The sequence below is a fragment of the Peromyscus californicus genome, unplaced genomic scaffold, assembly GCF_007827085.1.
Source record: "Peromyscus californicus insignis strain IS unplaced genomic scaffold, ASM782708v3 Scaffold_4__1_contigs__length_199733344, whole genome shotgun sequence".
Classification (NCBI taxonomy): Eukaryota; Metazoa; Chordata; class Mammalia; order Rodentia; family Cricetidae; genus Peromyscus; species Peromyscus californicus.
Window position 1 is genome coordinate 33,526,477 of NW_026294562.1, and position 20,357 is coordinate 33,546,833.

General features: G+C 44.2%; 1 protein-coding gene across 1 annotated transcript in view; it reads right to left on the reverse strand.

The window, feature by feature from the left end:
• The window catches only part of Slc1a1 (solute carrier family 1 member 1), a 78,336-nt gene extending 62,627 nt beyond the window's left edge, over window positions 1–15,709 (reverse strand). Inside the window, exon 1 of the mRNA XM_052762014.1 lies at window positions 15,495–15,709. Coding sequence (XP_052617974.1) covers window positions 15,495–15,594 — 100 coding nt within the window. The 5' untranslated portion in view covers window positions 15,595–15,709. The remainder of the gene's footprint in view (window positions 1–15,494) is intronic.
• Window positions 15,710–20,357: the final 4,648 nt, after the last annotated feature.

Sequence of the window (20,357 nt, forward strand, 5' to 3'; positions counted from 1 at the left end):
AGGGCTTACATGTTTTATTCTTTGATAAAGAATGTTTTGTAATGCATCAAAAACATTTTTTGAGCGTCTCTTATGAAGCAGATGCAAGGCTACATGTCATCTGAATGACATACTCATTAAAGACAACATTCCTAGCCCCTCAGCAGATGGAGGTGAGAAATGTAACAGTACGTATTGTTACAGGCCTGAAACGGTCTGCCCCCACTAAAGCTCAGTGCTGCGGTGGTCGTGTTCGGAGGAGGGGCTATAAGGAGTGAGTACACCATTAAGAGAGGATTAATCTCTTTCTCCGTGTGGGTTCTCACTCTCTTAGCCTGATATATTACTGCAAGAGGAGGCTATCATGAGCTGAGGCTATTTCCTCTATTTCAGTGGTTCTCAACCTTCCTAATGCTGCTGCAGTGACCCTTTAATACAGGTCCTCATGTTGTGGTGACCCCCAACCATACAATTATTCTTGTTGCTGTTCATAACTGCAATTTTGTTACTGTTATGAAATATAATGTAAATATCTGATATGCAGGATGGTCTTAGGCGACCCCCACAAAAGGGTTGTTTGACCCCAAAGGGGTAGTGACCCACAGGTTGAGAACCAGTGCTTTATTTCATTTCTTCCAGACACACCTGCTTTTCCTGCTTTTCTATCATGAGCTGACATGTACCTCACAGCCCTGTGCACTTGGACTTGTCAGTTTCCAGAGCTTTGCACTCAAATTAACTATTTTTCCCCAGTTTTGAATTTTACAAGCAACTGACAAGAATAAAAAAAAATAGTAGTTCCGTGCAATTTGAAAATCAGATGTGAAGGAATAAAGCCCTCTGACTCTGATCTTAAACTTCTATCTGACCTTGATATTGCAAATATTCCAGCACACCTGCCCCACCTGCTCACAGCCATTGCAGCTGTGGCTCTGCTAAGAACCGCCCCCCCCAATTCCAGTTCTCCTTTGAAGTCAAGGAACGTTGGCGCATCCTTCCAGAACCACCTTCTGTAGTCTCATGTGAGTGATACTTGCACATGTCTTGCTACTCACAGACTGAGGCATAGATCACAGACATCTGACTCTGCATCTCTTGCCAGTAATGTCCATTCTTGTTCAATTTAAATTGCTTTCCTCGTTGGCTGCTAAACAGATTGATTTTTCCTAGCCACAGACTATACTTTTCATCTCATATGCCTATTCTGTTTGATTAACAGTCACTGCCTGGAACATAGTTTAAAGTATCCAAGTAAAAGGTGTTGTCATCAATTAGTGATATCTGCCACAGGGTAGGCTAGGGGGTGATGGTGTGAACATTGATAATTCGTGAATATAAATTTGTAGCTATAAGGCTATGAAGAAGGGAGATGACCTCTGACTGAGCAATCTGATAAGTCTATACAATAAAAATAGGAATAAGAGCCATCTTCAATAGACAGGATAATGATAGATGAAACATCTGAGCATTGATGCCACAAAGTCCAACCCACCGTGAGAAAGCAAGTACTAGCTAAGTTCCTTTGAGATATAACTTAAGACAGAGAGTTTATGTAAGAGAAATGTTGTGGAGTAATCTTTTTGTATACTGTGAAGAAGTGTCTCTCAGATTGGTCTAATATAAAGCTAAGTGGCCAATAGCTAGGCAGGATTTTCAGGGCAGACAGAATGCTGGAATAAGATGAAGTTGGGAGGAGACACCAAGGATGCACAGGAAAACAGCATAGGCAGTATGCAGTAAAGGTAATAAAGGCAGAAAGTAAATTAATAGAAATGGGTTAATTTGAGTTGTAAGAGCTAGTTAGAAACAAGCCTAAGCTATCGGCCAAGCTTTCATAATTAATAAAAGGTCTCTGTGTGGTTATTTGGGAGCTGGCAGGCAGGACAGAAAAATCTGCTTACAGAGAAAGGACTAAAGAGTGTGAAATACTCCAAATTAAAGGACAAGGTAAAGAAGAGTCCAGAGACAGAGCAGGTAGAAACCAAGAGGAAATTCAAGAGCCTTTAACTCTTTTGTAAGAAAGAGGTCTGTTACAGTGTCCTTAACTACCAATTAGGCGCATCAGAAATTAACCAATCATCCAGTCAATAAATGGGCTAACAGACTGAATAGACTGTTCTAGAGAGAAAGAGTTCAAAGGTCAATAAACACTTAGAAAGTGTTTAGTATTGTTAGCCATCAGGGAAATGAAAATTAATTTTTTTAATTCTCTCACCCTAGTCAGAATGGCTTTGATCAACAGCACAGATGACATCAAATGCAGGTGAGGATGTATAGAAAGGGGCACCCTTAGTCACTACTGATGGGAGTGTGAGCTTGTGCAATCGCTGTGGAGATAAGGATGGAGGTTCCTCAAAAAGCTAAAAGCAGAGCTACCATGTGACCCAGACATACAACACATACATACATATATATATATATATATATATGGCCCATATGTATATGAGGAATTCTAAGTGGGCACACCACAGAGATACCTACACATCCAAGTTTATTGCTGCACTACTGACAATACCTAACAAACAGAATCAGCCTAGATGTTCATTAACAGATGAATGGATGAAGAAAATGTAATACATATGTGCAGTGGAATTTTATTCAGGCATAAAGAAAAAATGAAGCTATGGCATTTGCAGGACAATGGACCAAACTAGAAATCATTATGTTAAGCAAAATAAGCCAGACTCAGAAAGACAAACACCTTTTCTCACACATGGAACCTAGATTTAGGACTATATACGTGTATATGTGTATAAGTCACAAAACTAGAAGCGAGATCATGAAACCTTGCTTAATGCTAACTTAAACTTTAGAACCAGACAGTCCCGTGTTTGCACCTCTGTTCTTACCCCCATGGCTCAAGGCCCACGTTCTGTTTCCTCATCACCGATTAGATGCTTCCTCAACTTACTAGCCACACTGGTGGCAAATGAAGTCCACAGGAAATCAACCCCCTGTAAATATTAGCATCACTTTGCTCAGCCACAGACAAGAACTTCTCAAAGGAGACAGATGTCTCTGAAAGCCTCACAACTCCAGGAATCCTATATGAAACCAAGGTGCCTAAGTGGCTCAGAACATAATTATATGAGACATGCATAGAAACTGGGTTCATTTTCTAGGAACGTGGAGAGGCAGGAGGTCAGGCTTCCTGCAATTGGATGTTTCTGGCGAGGGTACCCTTTGGTCACTGTTCTTGGCTTAGAACTTTGCTGAATTATAAGTAACCAAATAACTTCCAGACTGTAGCACAGTAGTAGAATAATAATTTGACTCACCTAAGCTCTTTCCCCTGAGGATTTTCCCCTTGACTGAATACATGCTATAGTTTTAAGCACCTGAACACTGAACCCAGATGGTTCTCTCAGCAGTTATAAGAACAAACATACTGTGGACCGTCTCTGGGGTGGTATTCTAGCTCCACTCCCCACAGTCACCATTTTATCCCAACACACAGGCCAAGATCACAAGAAGATGGTGTCAAGACCTTCCCTTGGCACATAGAGCTGTGATGAACATTGTCCTGCCTCTGGACCTCGGGGTGTAGGAAGGAAGGGGCCCAGGAGCCACAGTCTCAGGCTAAGCAGAGGGCCATTGGAGGGCCTTACTCCTCAGTGTTGGTTCTGGTCAAACAAGGTACATTGTTCCCAACTGGGCTGAGTGGAGATGGCCCCTTGGAGCTCACACAGCTAGGAGAACCTGACTGGGAGAACCCATTCAGGACAAGCTATGTAGAGCATCCACAAGCTGGGGCAAAGGTCCCCTCCTTCTGGGATATGCACGAGTGTTTGCCGGTAGGTCATGGAAAGGCTGTTGGCAGGTACTGAATCAATGCGGGCAGCGTTTCTGGAAAGGAGTGAGTCACAGAAACACTTCCTTTCTAACAACAGAGGTGTCACTGTTGAGTGTGCTAATGACAACAGAGCACTCTGCCACACTTAAGGCGGTTCCCTCAACAAGTTGAATGAAGGCATTCCTTCTACAGCTACACACCTTGCTAAACTCAGGGCTCTGAAGAGAATTGTGGGTCCATGGTCATTGTCTCCAATGCCGTCTTCTATCAGATGCATGTTCAACATGCAAAATACAAAAGGAGTTTAAAGCATTTGCCGCTGTAACAGACACCGTTGCGGGGAGAAGGGGGGTTTAAATGGTCACTCGATGTTGTCTATGACAAGCACATTTCCTTCTAAGTGCTTGAGTCCCCACAGTCAAAGTGGCCCTTGGTCTCCAGTGACCCTGGGGAGATTTGCAGCTCCTTAGGCAAACACTGCTCCTCTGGCACCTGGCCAGTATGTCGCGACTCTCTAGGACATCTATTTTCAGTCTCAGCTCTGTCAAAGGTAATCACAGTTCTCACAAGTAATTAATATGGGACACTTTATCTGTGTGAGCAGGAGTGCATGTGTGTGCATGTACACGCTCGCGTGTGCGTGTGCACACACACACACACATGCATGCATGCATGCACACACTCACATGTTCTCCATAGCTGAGTCCTCATCCTATTTCTTACACCTTCCTAGGCTTTTCACACACCTTAGCTATTCTTTGAGTGTCAGCATACACTGAATCAGCATGCAGAATTTTCTATAAAGCATGTCTCCGTTTGGAGCTTCCTTCTTTGTCATGTCCAGTGCTCAAAAGTTTTGAAAGGTAGGCAACAGTTTCGTTAAGTTAAAACAAAACAAAAACAACAACAAACCACTGTGTTTTAGATGAAGTAGCATTTAACAAGATATTTAATCTTCGTCAACCATTAGCAACTTACATTTAAAGTATTGTCAAAAGGCAGCCATTAAGAAGAAAAGGACACATATATGTGCAGAATTTGGTATGTGAAATCATTTGTAAGAATCATTCTCTAATTTTTGCTTAGATAATTTGTTTTGGGTTTTGATCTGGTAGGTTTGAGGTACAGAACAACATTCCAAAATTAGAATCTTTTCTGAGATTTTTTTTTCCAATCCCGTATGATCTGTCTTCATTTCAAATTGAAAGCAGTCACAGGCATCTAAACCCCTTTTTTCCTTTTCCTTTTAAAGTTTCTTTTGAAGGTTAGCATGCAAACTAATTAGTTGTATTGCTGTATCTTTATATGTACCTGTATCATTTGTTCTCACTTACTACTCCTCTGTTCCCCCACTCCCCTGCTCTCCCCTGTTCTCCCCCACTCCCCTGCTCTCCCCTGTTCTCCCCCACTCCCCTGCTCTCCCCTGTTCTCCCCCACTCCCCTGCTCCTCCTTACTCCCCTGCTCTCCTCCACTCTCCTGCTCTCTCCCCCTATTTCCTTGTTCTCTCCCCCTGCTCCTCTGCTCCCTTGCTCTCCCCCACTCCCCTGCTCTCCCCCACTCCCCTGCTCTCCCCCACTCCCCTGCTCTCCCCCACTCCCCTGCTCTCCTCCCACTCCCCTGCTCTCCCCCACTCCCCTGCTCTCCCCCACTCCCCTGCTCTCCCCCACTCCCCTGCTCTCCCCCCACTTCCCTGCTCTCCCCCACTCCCCTGCTCTCCCCCACTCCCCTGCTCTCCCCTACCCCACACCCCCCATTTAAATGTTCTCCTCTACAATTGTTTCCTTCGATTTTCTTAACACAAGTATTCCATTGCCCTTTCTATCGCTGCATCTCTGAAGATCTCTGACACATTTTTCATGATCTCGCTTCTAGTTTTGTGACTTATACACATATACACGTATATAGTCCTAAATCTAGGTTCCATGTGTGAGAAAAGGTGTTTGTCTTTCTGAGTCTGGCTTATTTTGCTTAACATAATGATTTCTAGTTTGGTCCATTGTCCTGCAAATGCCATAGCTTCATTTTTTCTTTATGCCTGAATAAAATTCCACTGCACATATGTATTACATTTTCTTCATCCATTCATCTGTTAATGAACATCTAGGCTGATTCTGTTTGTTAGGTATTGTCAGTAGTGCAGCAATAAACATGGATGTGTAGGTATCTCTGTGGTGTGCCCACTTAGAATTCCTCATATACATATGGGCCATATATATATATATGTATGTATGTGTTGTATGTCTGGGTCACATGGTAGCTCTGCTTTTAGCTTTTTGAGGAACCTCCATCCTTATCTCCACAGCGATTGCACAAGCTCACACTCCCATCAGTAGTGACTAAGGGTGCCCCTTTCTATACATCCTCACCTGCATTTGATGTCATCTGTGCTGTTGATCAAAGCCATTCTGACTAGGGTGAGAGAATTAAAAAAATTAATTTTCATTTCCCTGATGGCTAACAATACTAAACACTTTCTAAGTGTTTATTGACCTTTGAACTCTTTCTCTCTAGAACTGTCTATTCAGTCTGTTAGCCCATTTATTGACTGGATGATTGGTTAATTTCTGATGTTTAAACCTTGCAGTTTAAAAGAGATTTTTATTTCATATTTAATTATGTGTATGTGCATGAGTATGTGCACATGTGAGGAGTTGTCTATATGGGCCAGAAGAGGACATCAGATACCCTGGAGATGGAGTTACAGAAAATTGTGAGTTACTTGGCATGGGTGCTGGGTCTTCTGCAAGAGCAGCAAGCACTCCTGCTGGGACATTTCTCTGGCCACTAATGTTCTTTTTATATCCTAGATATTAAACTACTGTTTGATGTAATATTGATGAAGATTTTCCCCCATATTGTAGGCTGTCTCTTTATGCTGGTGATCATTTTCTTTGTTGCAGGGAAGCCTTTTAATTTCATATAATTCTATTTATCAGTTCTCAGGTTTCTTCCCTTTGCTACTGGATTCCCGATCAGAAGAAAGCCTTTGTTTAGGCCTATGTCTTGAAGTGTTCTGTGTTTGTTTTACTCTAACAGTTTCAAATTTCAGGTCTTACACTAAGGTCTTTGATCCACTTCAAATTAATTTTTGTACAGAGATAGTTTTATTCTTTTAGATGTGGAAATCCAGTTTTCTCAGCACTGCTTATTAAAGTGTTTGTCTTTTCTCCTATGTATGTTTTTCGACAAACTTTGTCAAATACTAGATGGCTGTAGTTGTGTGGGTTTCTGGGCCCCCTGTTCTATAGCTTATCTACATATCTGTTTTTGTACAAGCACCATGCCATTTTTATTACTATGCCTCTGTTATATAATTTGAGATAGGCTATTGTGGTCCATCTAGCATTGCACCTTCTGTTAAGGATTGCCTTGGCTATTTGGGGACATTTACACTCCCACATGAATTTTATGATTGTTATTCTGGTTTCACAAAGAATGACACTGGGATTTCGATGGGATTGCTTTTGGTAACAGAGTCATCTTCACAATATTAATTATTCCAATCTGTGTGCATGGGAGGCTTTTCCATCTTCATCGTAGAGATCCTTCACCTTCTTAGATAGGTTTGTTTGTAGGTTTTTGAAAAAGCTATTGTGAATGGGATTTGCCCCCTGAGTTCCTTCTTGGCAAGTTCACTATTGGTGCTGTGGTGGTTTGAATAAGAATGGCCTCCATAGACTCATGTGTTTGAACACTTGGTCCATAGGGAGCGGCACTATTAGGAGATGTGGCCTTGTTAGAGTAGGTGTGGCTCTGTTGGAGGAAGTGTGTCACTAAGGGGTGGGCTTTGAGGTCTCATAAGCTCAAGCCAGTTTACTTTCTGCTGCCTGTGGATCAAAATGTAGAACTCTCAGTTCCTTCTCCAGCACCACATCTGACTGCATGCCACGATGTTTTCCACCATGATGATAATGGACTAAACCTCTGAACTATAAGCCAGATCCAATGAAATGTTTTCCTTTATATGAGTTGCTGTGGTCATGGTGTCTCCTCACAGCAATAGAAACCCTAATTAAGACAGAAGGACAGATAAGCTACTGGGTTTTTTTGTTGTTGTTCTTTGTTTAAACTTGATTTTTGTATTATACTACCTTAGCCAAATTGCTTATTAGCTCTAAGCATTTTCTGGGAGTCCTTAGGATATTTTAAGTTAGGATCTCACCATTTGACTTCTTCGTTTCCCATTTGTACTCCTTTATTTCTACTTCTTTTTTTTTTTTTTTTTTTTTTTTTTTTTTGGTTTTTCGAGACAGGGTTTCTCTGTGTAGCTTTGCGCCTTTCCTGGAACTCACTTGGTAGCCCAGGCTGGCCTCGAACTCACAGAGATCCGCCTGGCTCTGCCTCCCAAGTGCTGGGATTAAAGGCGTGTGCCACCACTGCCCGGCTTATTTCTACTTCTTATCTCATGGTTCTAGATAAGACTTTGAATGAGAAATTGAATGAGCGAGAGAGTGGCATCCCCGTCTCTTTGCAGACTTTAAAGCAAAGGCTCTCACCTTCCCCTCATTACTATAATGTTGGGTACCAGTTTGTTGTAATAGCCTTTCTTACATTGGTGGATGTTCCTTTTACTCCTACTTTCTTCAAGGCTTTTGTCATGAAGGGATGCAAAAGTTTTTCAAAGGCTTTTTCTGGCATGAGTTGAAAGGATCATATAATTTCTGTCCTTAGGTCTTTATGTGCTGTATTATGTGCATTGCTTTTGTACATGTTAGACAATCTCTAATCCCTGGAAATGAAACCAACTTGGTCATAGTGCATGATCTTACTATGTTCTTGAATTTGGTTTGCAAGACTTTCCCCCAGATTTATATTTATGTTCATCAGGGAAACTGGTTTATAGTTTTCTTTCTTGTGTTTTCTGGTTTGGTATAAGAAGCTGGCTTTGTACAAAGGGTATGATAGCGCCTTTCCTTTCTATTTTGTGGAGGCAGTTTGAGGTCTAAAGCCCAGTTTTCCTGTTTCAGCTCTTCAGTATGTGGAACTTAGACCAAGAAAGACTCCTTGTACTTTCTTGGGTACTACTTAAGCAGATATTGAGGACAGATGAGGATAGATGCTCGATAGATAGGTACTCAGGAAGGGGCAACTTAAGCAGTACCTCATTAACACATAAGAGCATGTGCATATGTACTTAGCCATCTACAAAGTCAACGAGACAAATGTAAACAACAAACTACCAACCTCAACACTTACAGAAAATGTCACCAAAACCTATTGTAATAACCATTATTGCTAATGTCATGTCTGTGGCAAGCTGTGGATTAAATATACTATTGCAAATAAAATGTACTCCTAAATCAGCAATTTTGTTTTCTCCAGTTTCTAGAATACATAAACAGAGGGGGTTCTATACTTCACCAAAAGCCCAAATTCTAAAAAAGAGTATAAATCTGTTATTACATATGATAAATCATGCCTTTTGTTTTCCCTGCATCAAATTATTTATTGTATGCCACAGAAGTTAGTGATTTTGAGCATGCAGAACCAAGCTATTCCTATCACTTTAAATAAAGATCTGATAATGTTTTTTATTTTGTAAGTTGGAATACTCTGTGTTTCAGTAATATTTTAAACTAGAAATGTATCAAGGCCAAATGCATGTGTTTATTAGCCCTCTGATTACTGTTGGGAATCATCTGATACTGATGTAGAATATTACCCTGGTAAGTAGCCTCACATATGACGTCACTGAATAGCTGATGGGACATCAAGGTCATTTCATGTTCATGTAATACTCCCCAGTACTTCCTTAGCACCCTATGCAGGGGTTCCTCTGGTTCCTAGCAGTGACATAAGGAGTGACTATATGACCATGGAGCTAAAGGTTCTTAAAACGTGAAGGATCCTCAGAGGTTTCATGACCCAGAAACTAGCATGTAGCACACCTGCTACATGTCCAGCTCTTGAGTCCTTGGGAGACATGGATAATCAATTTCAGAATTTTTGCTTCTGATTCTTTCTCAACAAACACTGCACCAGGTAAGACAATCTACTACCTATAAATGAATTAACATGTGAATGGACTCTTCTTTGCTCTTTTAGATAATATAAACCCTTTTCTTTTTGACAGGAAACAAAGGACCATGGTTAGTGGGGAGGCAGAGACATCAGAAGACAGAGTAACAAACTCCTGACAGGTGTGGGCTTTGTACATCAGGAGGAAGTATGGTGGACAGTAGCAGAGTCTGTGGAGCCAAACTGACAGGGTTTGAATCACAGCTCTGCCCTTGATCAGTGACCTTGGGCAAGTTACCTGTCAGTGCCTCAGTTTCCTGGAAATATGCTTGCTGGAAAGATAAAATAGGTTGAAACACATACAGCACTTATGACAGTGACACCAAGCCCTAGATCTTATCAAAGGCAAAACAGGAAGGGAGGGTGCTTTGTATCTCTCAGAAGAAGGTGCATCACTCGAGGTGTCTGTGTGTTGAAGAATGAGGCTGTGGGATGGATGTAGACAGTGGAAGGTTTGGGATGCCATGCTAAAGAGAGGGCCTCTCTACCCTAGGGTAGCAGCAGCCATAGGCTATTTTAAGGCCCCCAATGAGATAATCTGATCTGCTTCTAAGCAAGGTCATTTGACAGCAGTCTCAACTCTTCCCATAGCAGAGACTTCAATGGTGGCCTCCAAACGGACAGGCTCATGTCTTAGTCTCTGAAACCTATGAACAGCATCCTCTACAGTATGATGCAAGTTAGCTAAGGATCTGGGGAGGAGTGAGGGCCAGCCAGGCTCTGCCACCAGAAAAGGCAGATCCAGAGGAAGATCAAACATGCAACCCTGTGCCCTGCTCAGGTCAAGCCCTCACCAGGTCCCTCCACCCTGTGGGCAAGCATTCAGTTCTCCTGGGCCCTGGTCTACCCAGCATAATTCATATGCATTCTCTCTTCGTATTCTCTCTCTCCTTCCCCCTCCTCCTCTCCCTCTCTCTCTCTTCCTTCCTCCTCCCCTCTCTCATTTCCACCTTTAAGACTGTGTCCTTTGAAATTAAAGCAGACTTAAAACACAAAACAAAACAAAGCAGGAAAAGGTTCTCTGGCTGTAACACTGAATTACCACTTTCTACTAACCCTTTCACACCCCAGTGCCTCCAAAGAGAGTCTCCTGGGGTTACCTGCCCTCCTCCACTCACAGCAGGACTTCTGAGCATCCCTCCCTTGCACTGGTTACTTCTGAACTCTGCTGGTGTCTGGTCAGTATCCCCTCTCTGCACCCCTCAGCTCTGGGTCTTTTCATCTCCCTGTTCAAATGGGTTCATCTGTCCCCAGAGCTTTAACCTCTCCCCGAGCCTGGGAAGTTCTACCTAACACTCCACTGGACTTGCAGCCCGTCTCCAGAATCCCGACTCCCTGCTAACGGCCTAGCTTCACCCAAAGGCGCCTAGAGGTTCTTCCACCTCCATATGTCCACACGGAATCCTTTTCTGGAAGGGATCTCCTGATCCTGCTGGATACAGTCACTCTCACTCTGACCACATGCCACCAGGAATGAACTGGGTGGCTCTCATTCCCTCCTGTTTCCACTGCCTGGATGAGACCCTTTCTCTCCTTGCTTGGATATGAACCCGGTCCACTCTGTTACCAGGTCCCTTTCTCACCTCCACCTCAATCTTCTAGCCCACCCTACCCCCAACCTTTCCCTGCTATGTATCTAAGGAGTCAGGATGCCCCAGATATCTGTACAACCTGTTCTCTAGCTGGCCTCACTATGTAGACCAGGCTGGCCTCAAACTCACTATGTAGACCAGGCTGGCCTCGAACTCAACAGAGATCTACCTGCTTCTGCCTCCTAAGCGCTGGGATTAAAGGTATGCACCACCATGCCAGGCATCTCAACCAATGCCAGTGAGATGAAGAGCTGGGTCTGGAGTCCTGTGACTCACGGCTGGCTCCAAAATGAAACAACGAAAAGCCAAGACCAGGTCCAGATGAACACTGTCAGGCATACCCAGAGCCATTCCAGGGCAGAAGACACAAGACTAAATGAGGGTGTTATTCAGAACTGGGAGTAATTAGCTCAGAGTTTGTACAATAGAGAGATGATTGCTTCCTTAGAGCTCACAGGGACAGCTTCACAGTGATCAAGTTTGACAGCTCCGTGATACAAGCAGTATCTGTGGCCTTTTCTGAAAGTCCCCAGGCTGAGCATTGCAGATTCCTCCACACAAAGCCTGGAGGGGAGATGATACTGCTGGTATCGAATGGGACAGGGAATCCGTGTATCTCCCCAGCACTACAAGCTTCCCTAGCCTTGGCGGCCAAATTCTCACACACAGGAATTCTGCTTGGGCATAATTCCCACTAAGACCACACCATTTCTCCCCACTGACTTTCTGCCTGTAAAGAAAGTTAAGAATTAGTCCATAGGGTAAAAAACAAAGTCATTAACTTTTTCTATTCTCTCTTTTTAAAGTGAATAATGCTATAGAGATTGGCATTTGCTTTAATGCCATTAAATGCCATTAAAACCATTACTATGAACTTCAAATTATAAACTGGACATTAGGCAGAATAGAGACTCAATTTCAAAACAAAATATTAATTTTCTCCTATTTAAATTCAGATTTTCTTCAATGTAGCATTTACTGAATGCCTATTGTAACCATCCACAAACTGGGTGTTTCCACAGTATCTTAATCAACTCTGGTCACATTTTTTAAGACGAGGGAACTGAGGATCCCAAAGAATAAGCAATGAATCTAGATAGCAGCACTAGGTAGAATTCGGGAGTCAAGTCCAGGGCTCCCGACTGTAGGCACTACGCTTATTCTACCGTCCTTTGGGAACGGGGAAGCCAATTAAAATGATCCTCCCAGGTGAAATATTATTTTCACAGTCTTGTAGAGTTTCACAAAAAATATCAAAGACAGTCACCCACTTTATACCAACTTTGCAAATAAGGATTTGTCAAACATTTCTCTCAAAGAATCTCCTTGATCATTACAAATTAAGTTAACATTACACTAGTGGAAGTGATCTGTAATTGTATTTTCCCTCACTAGCTAAGTCTCAGAAAATCTGAGGCTTCAAACAGGAGCTCAAGTGTGCGCGCGTGCGCGCGCGCACACACACACACACACACACACACACACACACACACACACACACACACGAACACATGCACTCAGAATTTTTTGAAACAGTCTCATGTAGCTCAGCGTAGCCTCAAAGTCACTATGTAGCTGAGGCTGACCTTGAACCCCTAATCTCCCTGTTTCTACCTCCTGATTCCTGGGATGACAGGCTTGTGCCACCTTGCCTGGAAAAAAAGAAAATTTTGCCCTTAGGTTCATTAACCAAAATATTTTACATAGTAATAGATGCCGACTTATTGTGGGGGCTGAATATTTCAACGGCTGTGTTCAGAAGCTCTCACAAAGGAACTAACAGCATTTAACATTTTTCCCCCTTTTTAAGGTCTACAGGCCCAAAACCTCCCCAAAGAAGGCTTCATGAGAGCTCTGGTCATTTTGCTGGACCAATTAAGGCAGCTGTAGAAAAACTTGACTATGACAACCTAGATAGGGCTGATAGATACTCAGGACAAGTGGCTGGGATTTTGTTGCTTATTAAATAGGCAAGCCAGTGTAGACTGAACAAAGGCAGGTTCGAGTTTTCACTCGGACTAAAGGGGCTCTGAGTGGCAAAGAGGAGGACCCCAGTAAGTGCCTGCTTGGGCACCCTGATGATAGTCTGAGCTGGAGGCATCTCATACCAGATGGCAACATGCCTAAGTCTGTCCTACGCTTCTCAGAAAGAGCAAGTGATTACTAAGACCTCAGCTGGCCACTTGGAATTTTAAATGGTGGATTTATAGTTAAGGGCCGGGCAGTGGTGGCACACGCCTTTAATCCCAGCACTTGGGAGGCAGAGGCAGGTGGATCTCTGTGAGTTCGAGGCCAGCCTGGTCTACAAAGCAAGTTCCAGGAAAGGCGAAAAGCCTTTTGTCTCGAAAAACAAAAACAAAAACAAAAAAAATGGGGATTTATAATTAAGACAAAATACCAGAACCAAGTTCCCGTGTGGCTCACCCACACTCAAACTGGGCAAAGGGGTCCACCTGAGACCACCAACCGTGCCTGTGAAATGGGAAGGAAGCCTTTCCTTGGCCTGAGGATATGGCTTATGCTACTGGTTCAAAGGCCAGTGTATAACTGCTGGGCTTCCTTTCCAGAGTGGCCTCTGGTGAGTTGGTATGTGAACTGTGGGGCACCAGCACTCATGCCGACACTTGGAAACACTTGGTGACCAAGTGGAATCTCTGGAGTGCTCAGGGCTGCAGACACACAGAACTGGGAAGGAGACATAAGCTTTAGTCACCTCCAAAGCTTTCAAAGGGATTTAAAAATAAATTTTGTACTCATCATGGGGAAAACAAACAAGGCATGGCTTCAAATCCATTCTCTCTTGGTAGGGCCTGTTATTCAAATGTGGTGACGGAGATAAACCTTCCCCCCCAAATGCCCTAAACCACTTGGCACTGGGAAAGTGAATACTAGCACAAACGTCCTCTGTTAAGGCGATTCCAGGATGTTATTTATTTACTAGAGGTCTGACTTCCCTTTGCCTAAGGTTCTGGAGGAGCCCGTATGACCCCAAGGATTCCATTAACTTCCAAAGGCATTTTATTTTTGGTGGGGGAAGACCTTGGAGGAGAGAGCAGACAACACCAAGTATTCCCAGACTCAAGAGCAAAGTGCAATACCCAGGGAGAAGAAGCGGCTGCCCCATCCCTTCTCCAGCAGAGGCAGCAGCAGTTTCCAGACAGAGGGTGAGGCTGCCTAGGAATCCACTTTCCCTCAAGGTGCACCTGCTAGTACCTGCTGGGCGGCGCCACCTGGGATATAAAGACCCACAGGGTTCCCGCCCTAAAGTGCATTATCGAGCTCACGTTAGACAGACAGCCTGGCCAGAAAAATGAGATTCCAAACATGAGTAACTCAAACCTCTGAACAAGGGCTCAGACAGGCACCTAGTCCTGGCTCAGCCATACGTCAGGCATGGGTCACTTAAACACACGCGAGCGTGAAACCAAATAAAAGCGGCGTATATTATATTTAATAGAAAAACGTGGTGAGCAGGTAGCCCAGGAGGAAGGAGGGAGCTGAGTTCTCTTAGTGTTGGATGCTTGTGGCCTCCCTCGAGACACAACTGCTAGGTGGGAATTCAGGCATGAATCTGATTGAAGGGGAATCCCTTAAGAAGGCATCTACCCCTGCCGGAGACTCCAACGTTCCCAGGGGCTCCACCATCCCGCAGGCCCAGATGTATCTTCAAATCCGACAGAGAACTGTAATTAATACAGTCTCGGCTGGGCACCGAGGTGGTGGTGGTGGTGGTGGTGGTGGTGGTGGTGGTGGTGGTGGTGGTGGTGGTGGTGGTGGTGGTGGTGGTGGTGGTGGTGGTGGTGTGTGCGTGTGTGGGAACAGTTAAAGATGAAGATCAAATTAAACCCTGCTTCTTTTCAAATGACCCCCGTCCACCTTCCAAGCCCCTTTGATCATTTTGGAGAAAGCAGGGACAGCAGCTCCCAGAGCACCGGAATGGGGGTTCCCGGCGAGCTTTGTTCCCCCGCGTGAAAGCAAAGCGCTCAGGTTGCTCTCAAGCTTGGGGTCCCAGGCCCCGGGGGACGCAGGCAGCGCGCGTCACGCCGAGCCCACCCGGCCGGGACACGCGGCCTGTCCCCCGGGCGCGCGCCTCGCCCCCCGCGCGGCTCACCTAGCAGCACGGCGGCCACGGTGGAGAGCAGCAGCCAGTGATTCCGCAGGAAGCGGCGCCAGTCGAATCCGGAGCTCGTGGGCTTCCCCATGGTGGGCATTGGCTCTAGCGGGGACTCCGGGAGCGTGGCGGATGCGGGATGCTGATGCTGGGCGCCGCGGGAACCCAGCGCACGGGCTGCTGTCAGCGCTGCCACCGCCGCTTGGGGACCGAGCACGGTGGTTTTGCGTGGCGGGCGCGCCCGGCTCCTCCCGCCGCCGCTCGCTGCAGCGCCGCGGCCAACCAGCGAGGCAGGGCGGAGCGTCCCGGTGGGGCGGCGCGCGTGGGGCGATCGGGTCCCTCTCCGTTCCGCGTGGAGGCTTCCCACCGGCGGAGCTGCTGATCTACTGCGATTCCACGCCAGCCTCCTTGGGGACACACAGCCCTGGCCCCGTGCGAAGGGAATCCACGTGCGGACGCGTTTCTGCTTTGGGTCCCAGGCCCCGGAGTCCCAAGGAGATGGGACACAGTGTGACTTTAGAGGAGGTCTGGGGAATTTTCCCACCGGGTCTCTGATACTCCCCGCGGGATTATTTAATTTTCGGACTCGCGGCTCAGACAGAATCTGCCAGGACCCAGGCTTGGTCGTACAGCCTAAGCGAGGGCGGTGGTCAACTGAACAGTTGCCCTCCTTAGGTGCCTTGCACAATTTAGCAATTGCACCCCTAGGACTTGCTCTGTGGCCACCAGTCGGTAATTAGGGCTTGGAACCAGGCCTGGCTGGTGTGGGAAGGTGGGCGGGCCCATCCCATACCCTAGGCCAAATGCCTTACAGGATGTAGTTGGAGAATCTGGGTTAGTGTGGCCACACACTGCACTAACTGAATTTCTCTTTTTCTTTTCACCCTCACTTAAGCAGACTCTTTACGTGCCCTTAGCATATCACCACCGTAACTCAGCGAGCCCTGTACCTTTTTGACATGACGGAGTTTACTCTCTAGTTGGGTGTCGGGGGAATCGCCTCATCTAGATTACTTGATCGCTAGAACCCCATTCCACAATTAGAGACTCATTCCTTTGGTTTAAACTGATTTTGGAAAAAACAAAAAACAACCTTCAAAATACAGTGGATTAGGCTTTATTAACCATGTGCATTATAGTATGAAAGATCACTTCCTTTCCAGGGGTTAAAGTTCAAAAAAGTCAGGAGAGGGCAACTCAAGATCATGGGTGCCCAGGCTAGAGCTGGAAATAAAAATGGCAGAAGAAAGCAAACTATCAAGAAAAAGAATCATTCCACAGTTAACAAATAAATAAATAAAAATAATAATAATAATAAAAAAGGACAAACTCAAATGCCCAATGTAGAACATGAAGCCATATGTAGTCTACATAAAGGAAATTAATGGAGTCCTTTAGTACCATGGGGTAGGAAAAAAAGTTAAAAACTATATGTGTAATTTGATCAGATGTATGTAAAAATAAGTCTATAAAACAGAGCTGTGGGATTAGAAAAGACCCGGAGAAATATGCTGGGATTCCTCAGCGGTACACCACATTTTCATGTTTCCCCTTCTCGGTGTCCTGTGGATTGGAAATGTCCATCATAGCTGTACTGTCCATCCAGTGTACTGTCTGTATTTATAAAACCAGCCCACCCTGGAGATGGGAAGCAGGGGAGGGATCTGAGATGGACCTTCTCTACCTCACAGTCTTTGTTTGTGGGGAGGAACTCGCTTTCAATCCCTGCATTGCTTGCTTACTAGTGAGGTGGCCTTGAACCTGTTCTTAATGCTGCTGTCTCAGTTCATCTGTGACATGGATGCTCAGACACTCCTGGGGTTTTGTGGAAGTTATGAGAATCAAACAAGATGCTTGCCTTACCTTCATCGTGTGGGTGGGGAAACCTAGGCACAATCGAGTTAAGAACTATGCACAAGTTCTCTGTGTTGAGAGGAGGAGGAGGGGGAGGAGGAGGAGAAGGAGGAGCAGCAGCAGCAGGGATTGAAGTGGGAAGCCTGCCTCCATACCTAGTCATTGAACTAATTCCTCCTGTGTAGGGGGCACACAGAGCTCTGATGGGGAAGTTGTTCTTGAATAACTGGTTTGCTTAACTCAAGGTCCTTAAGGATACATGTCCACTTGCAGAAGAAAGTTGGGTATCTGAATGAGCTCTCCTCAAGCCAACAGCAAGTCCATTTTATGGGAGCAGGGAGTGAACTTCTGAATTCATTATCCCGTGACTGGCATCTCATACTTTGGGATTTCTCAGCCTAAACCAAGAAATGCTGGAGGCAAGTACTAGAGAGAGGAGTTGGAGATATCTAATGTGTGCCATCTATCTATCTATCTATCTATCTATCTACCTATCTATCTATCTATCTATCATCTATTTATCTATCTATCTGTAGCTATCTATCTCTATCTATCTATCCATCCCTCCATCTTTCTATCTCTATCTATCTCTATCTATATATCTATCTATCCATCTATCTATCTCACTAACCTATCTTATCTTGTAGTCATGAACGCAAATGATGTCAGATGGGATGAGAATGGAGAGCCATTTCCCCTGTATGTATCACATCAGTGCCTGAAAGATGACTTTCCTGTGGTACGAGCCTGAAATCAAGGAGAAAGAACCAGTAGAGATGTTTTTCTACAATAAATGAAAACACCTCCCTTTTATTCCTAAGTCTATCTAATTCCTTGATCCAGAGAAATCTTTGTCTGGTTTTCATTACTTAAATTTCTCTAATGTGATGACACCTCCTTCTTCTTCTAAGAAACTGGTGTTCCTTATTGTTTTTGTTTTTCCTTTTAAACATTGACTTATGGAATAACTAGTTAGCGATTAAAGAAAAGAGACTTTGGCTTTGCCACACAAGGTTAAGCAGCAGGTGACATCCTGGCCTTTTATATCAATGGGGACAGAAATGAAAAAGACACCCGGAAACCAAAGGCCACCTCTCGAGGGCCAGCCCCTTTGGGAGTGATGTGATGGCTGCAGTTCCCCCAATACAAGGCAAATATGGCTGCATGGTGTCACACAGCAGTGATGGAGGAGACCACAAGCACACACGTGACCTTCAGTTTCTAAGGTGACCTCCCGTGAATGTAGGGTCTGAGGACACTGTATCAGATGCCATCTGATACAGGACAGTGTATCAGATGCCCTTTGGTATGGGTTTCTCTTTATCTTCTGATCTGAATCCAAGTTATCTTGGGATTACAAACCAAAGACATTAAATGTCACAGTAATCCTCCAAACAGTATTTTGCCAAGTTGATTTGGCTGAAAGGGACTTATTTTTGTTAGATGCCCTTGAAATCTGGGCTTCAACAGAACTCTGCCACATTGGCTTTATTGCTTACTGGGAAAAACTGATGAACAATTCCATTTCATTTAGGAGATAAAAAGATAAACCTTGCCGGGCGGTGGTGGCGCACGCCTTTAATCCCAGCACTCGGGAGGCAGAGGCAGGCGGATCTTTGTGAGTTCGAGGCTAGCCTGGTCTAGAGAGTGAGATCCAGGAAAGGCGTAAAGCTACACAGAGAAACCCTGTCTCGAAAAACAAAAAACAAAAAACAAAAAAAAAAAAGATAAACCTTTAAATTTGCTTAATATAAGCTGTGTGACTTTGAGCAACTTACTTAATGTCCTTTATCTTCTGTTTCCTTCTCTAAAGACACCACATAAGGTAATAACTGTCTGTGAAGGATATCTATCTATCTATAATCTATCTATCATCTATCACCTACCTATCTATCATCATCTATCTATCATGTTACTATCTATCTATCATATAACTACCTATCATCTATCACCTATCTGTCATCTATCTATATATATCATCTATCTATCTATCATCTACCTATTTGTTTATCATCTAACATCTGTCTATCATCAATGGCCTATCAATCAATCTATCTATCATCTACCTATCATCTATTTATCACCTATCTATGATCTATCTTCCTATTTATCATCTGTCTACCTATCTATCATCATCAATCTATCATCCATCCAGCTAGCTAGATATTATCATCATCATTATCTATCATCTATCTATCTAACTACCATCATCTATCATCTATCTATTGATCTGTCTATCTGAAACAAAAAAGTTTCAATTTTATTAGAAATAAAAAAATGCAAATTTAAGCCCCTGCTTGTTTACCCAGTAGACAAAAGTCTTACCATAAAATACATAGTCAGGCCGGGTGGTGGTGGTGGTGGTGGCGCACGCCTTTAATCCCAGCACTCAGGAGGCAGAGGCAGGTGGATCTTTGTAAGTTCGAGGCCAGTCTGGTCTACAGAGCAAGATCCAGGAAAGGCGCAAAGCTACACAGAGAAACCCTGTCTCGAAAAACCGGAAAAAAAAAATACATAGTCAGGTCTTGTATAATTTTAACATTTGACATTTTATATTTAGGAAAAAATCCTGGAGAAATGGGCAGTATTGTGCTCCACTTTTTTGTATCTAGGAAATACTATGATTTTCTTCCTTAAGGATGATTATGCAATTTGTAGCATATTTTAATCAGAACTTCTTGACCAGTTTTGAGTTTTGAGTTTCTGTCACTGGGGACTGCAGCAGGAAGCTTTTCTGAACAGGCCTGATGACAGCTCTAACCTGTGGGCACAAACATAGTTATTCAGTTGTTGACAGACTTACCACATCGGTGTTGCAAAACAACTGCAGAGCCTGTGGGAGGACCTATGAGTTCCCAGCCGTGACTTTTGCCTGGATTTACAGTATCAGATCTAAATTCCCTCCTTTGCAGGAGGCATCAGATCAGAGCCTATGAACAACCTGGTGAGTCTCATCAGGTAAGTCTTGAAAGTAGAGAGGGGAAGCTGGGAGGAGGAGGGGAGCAGGGT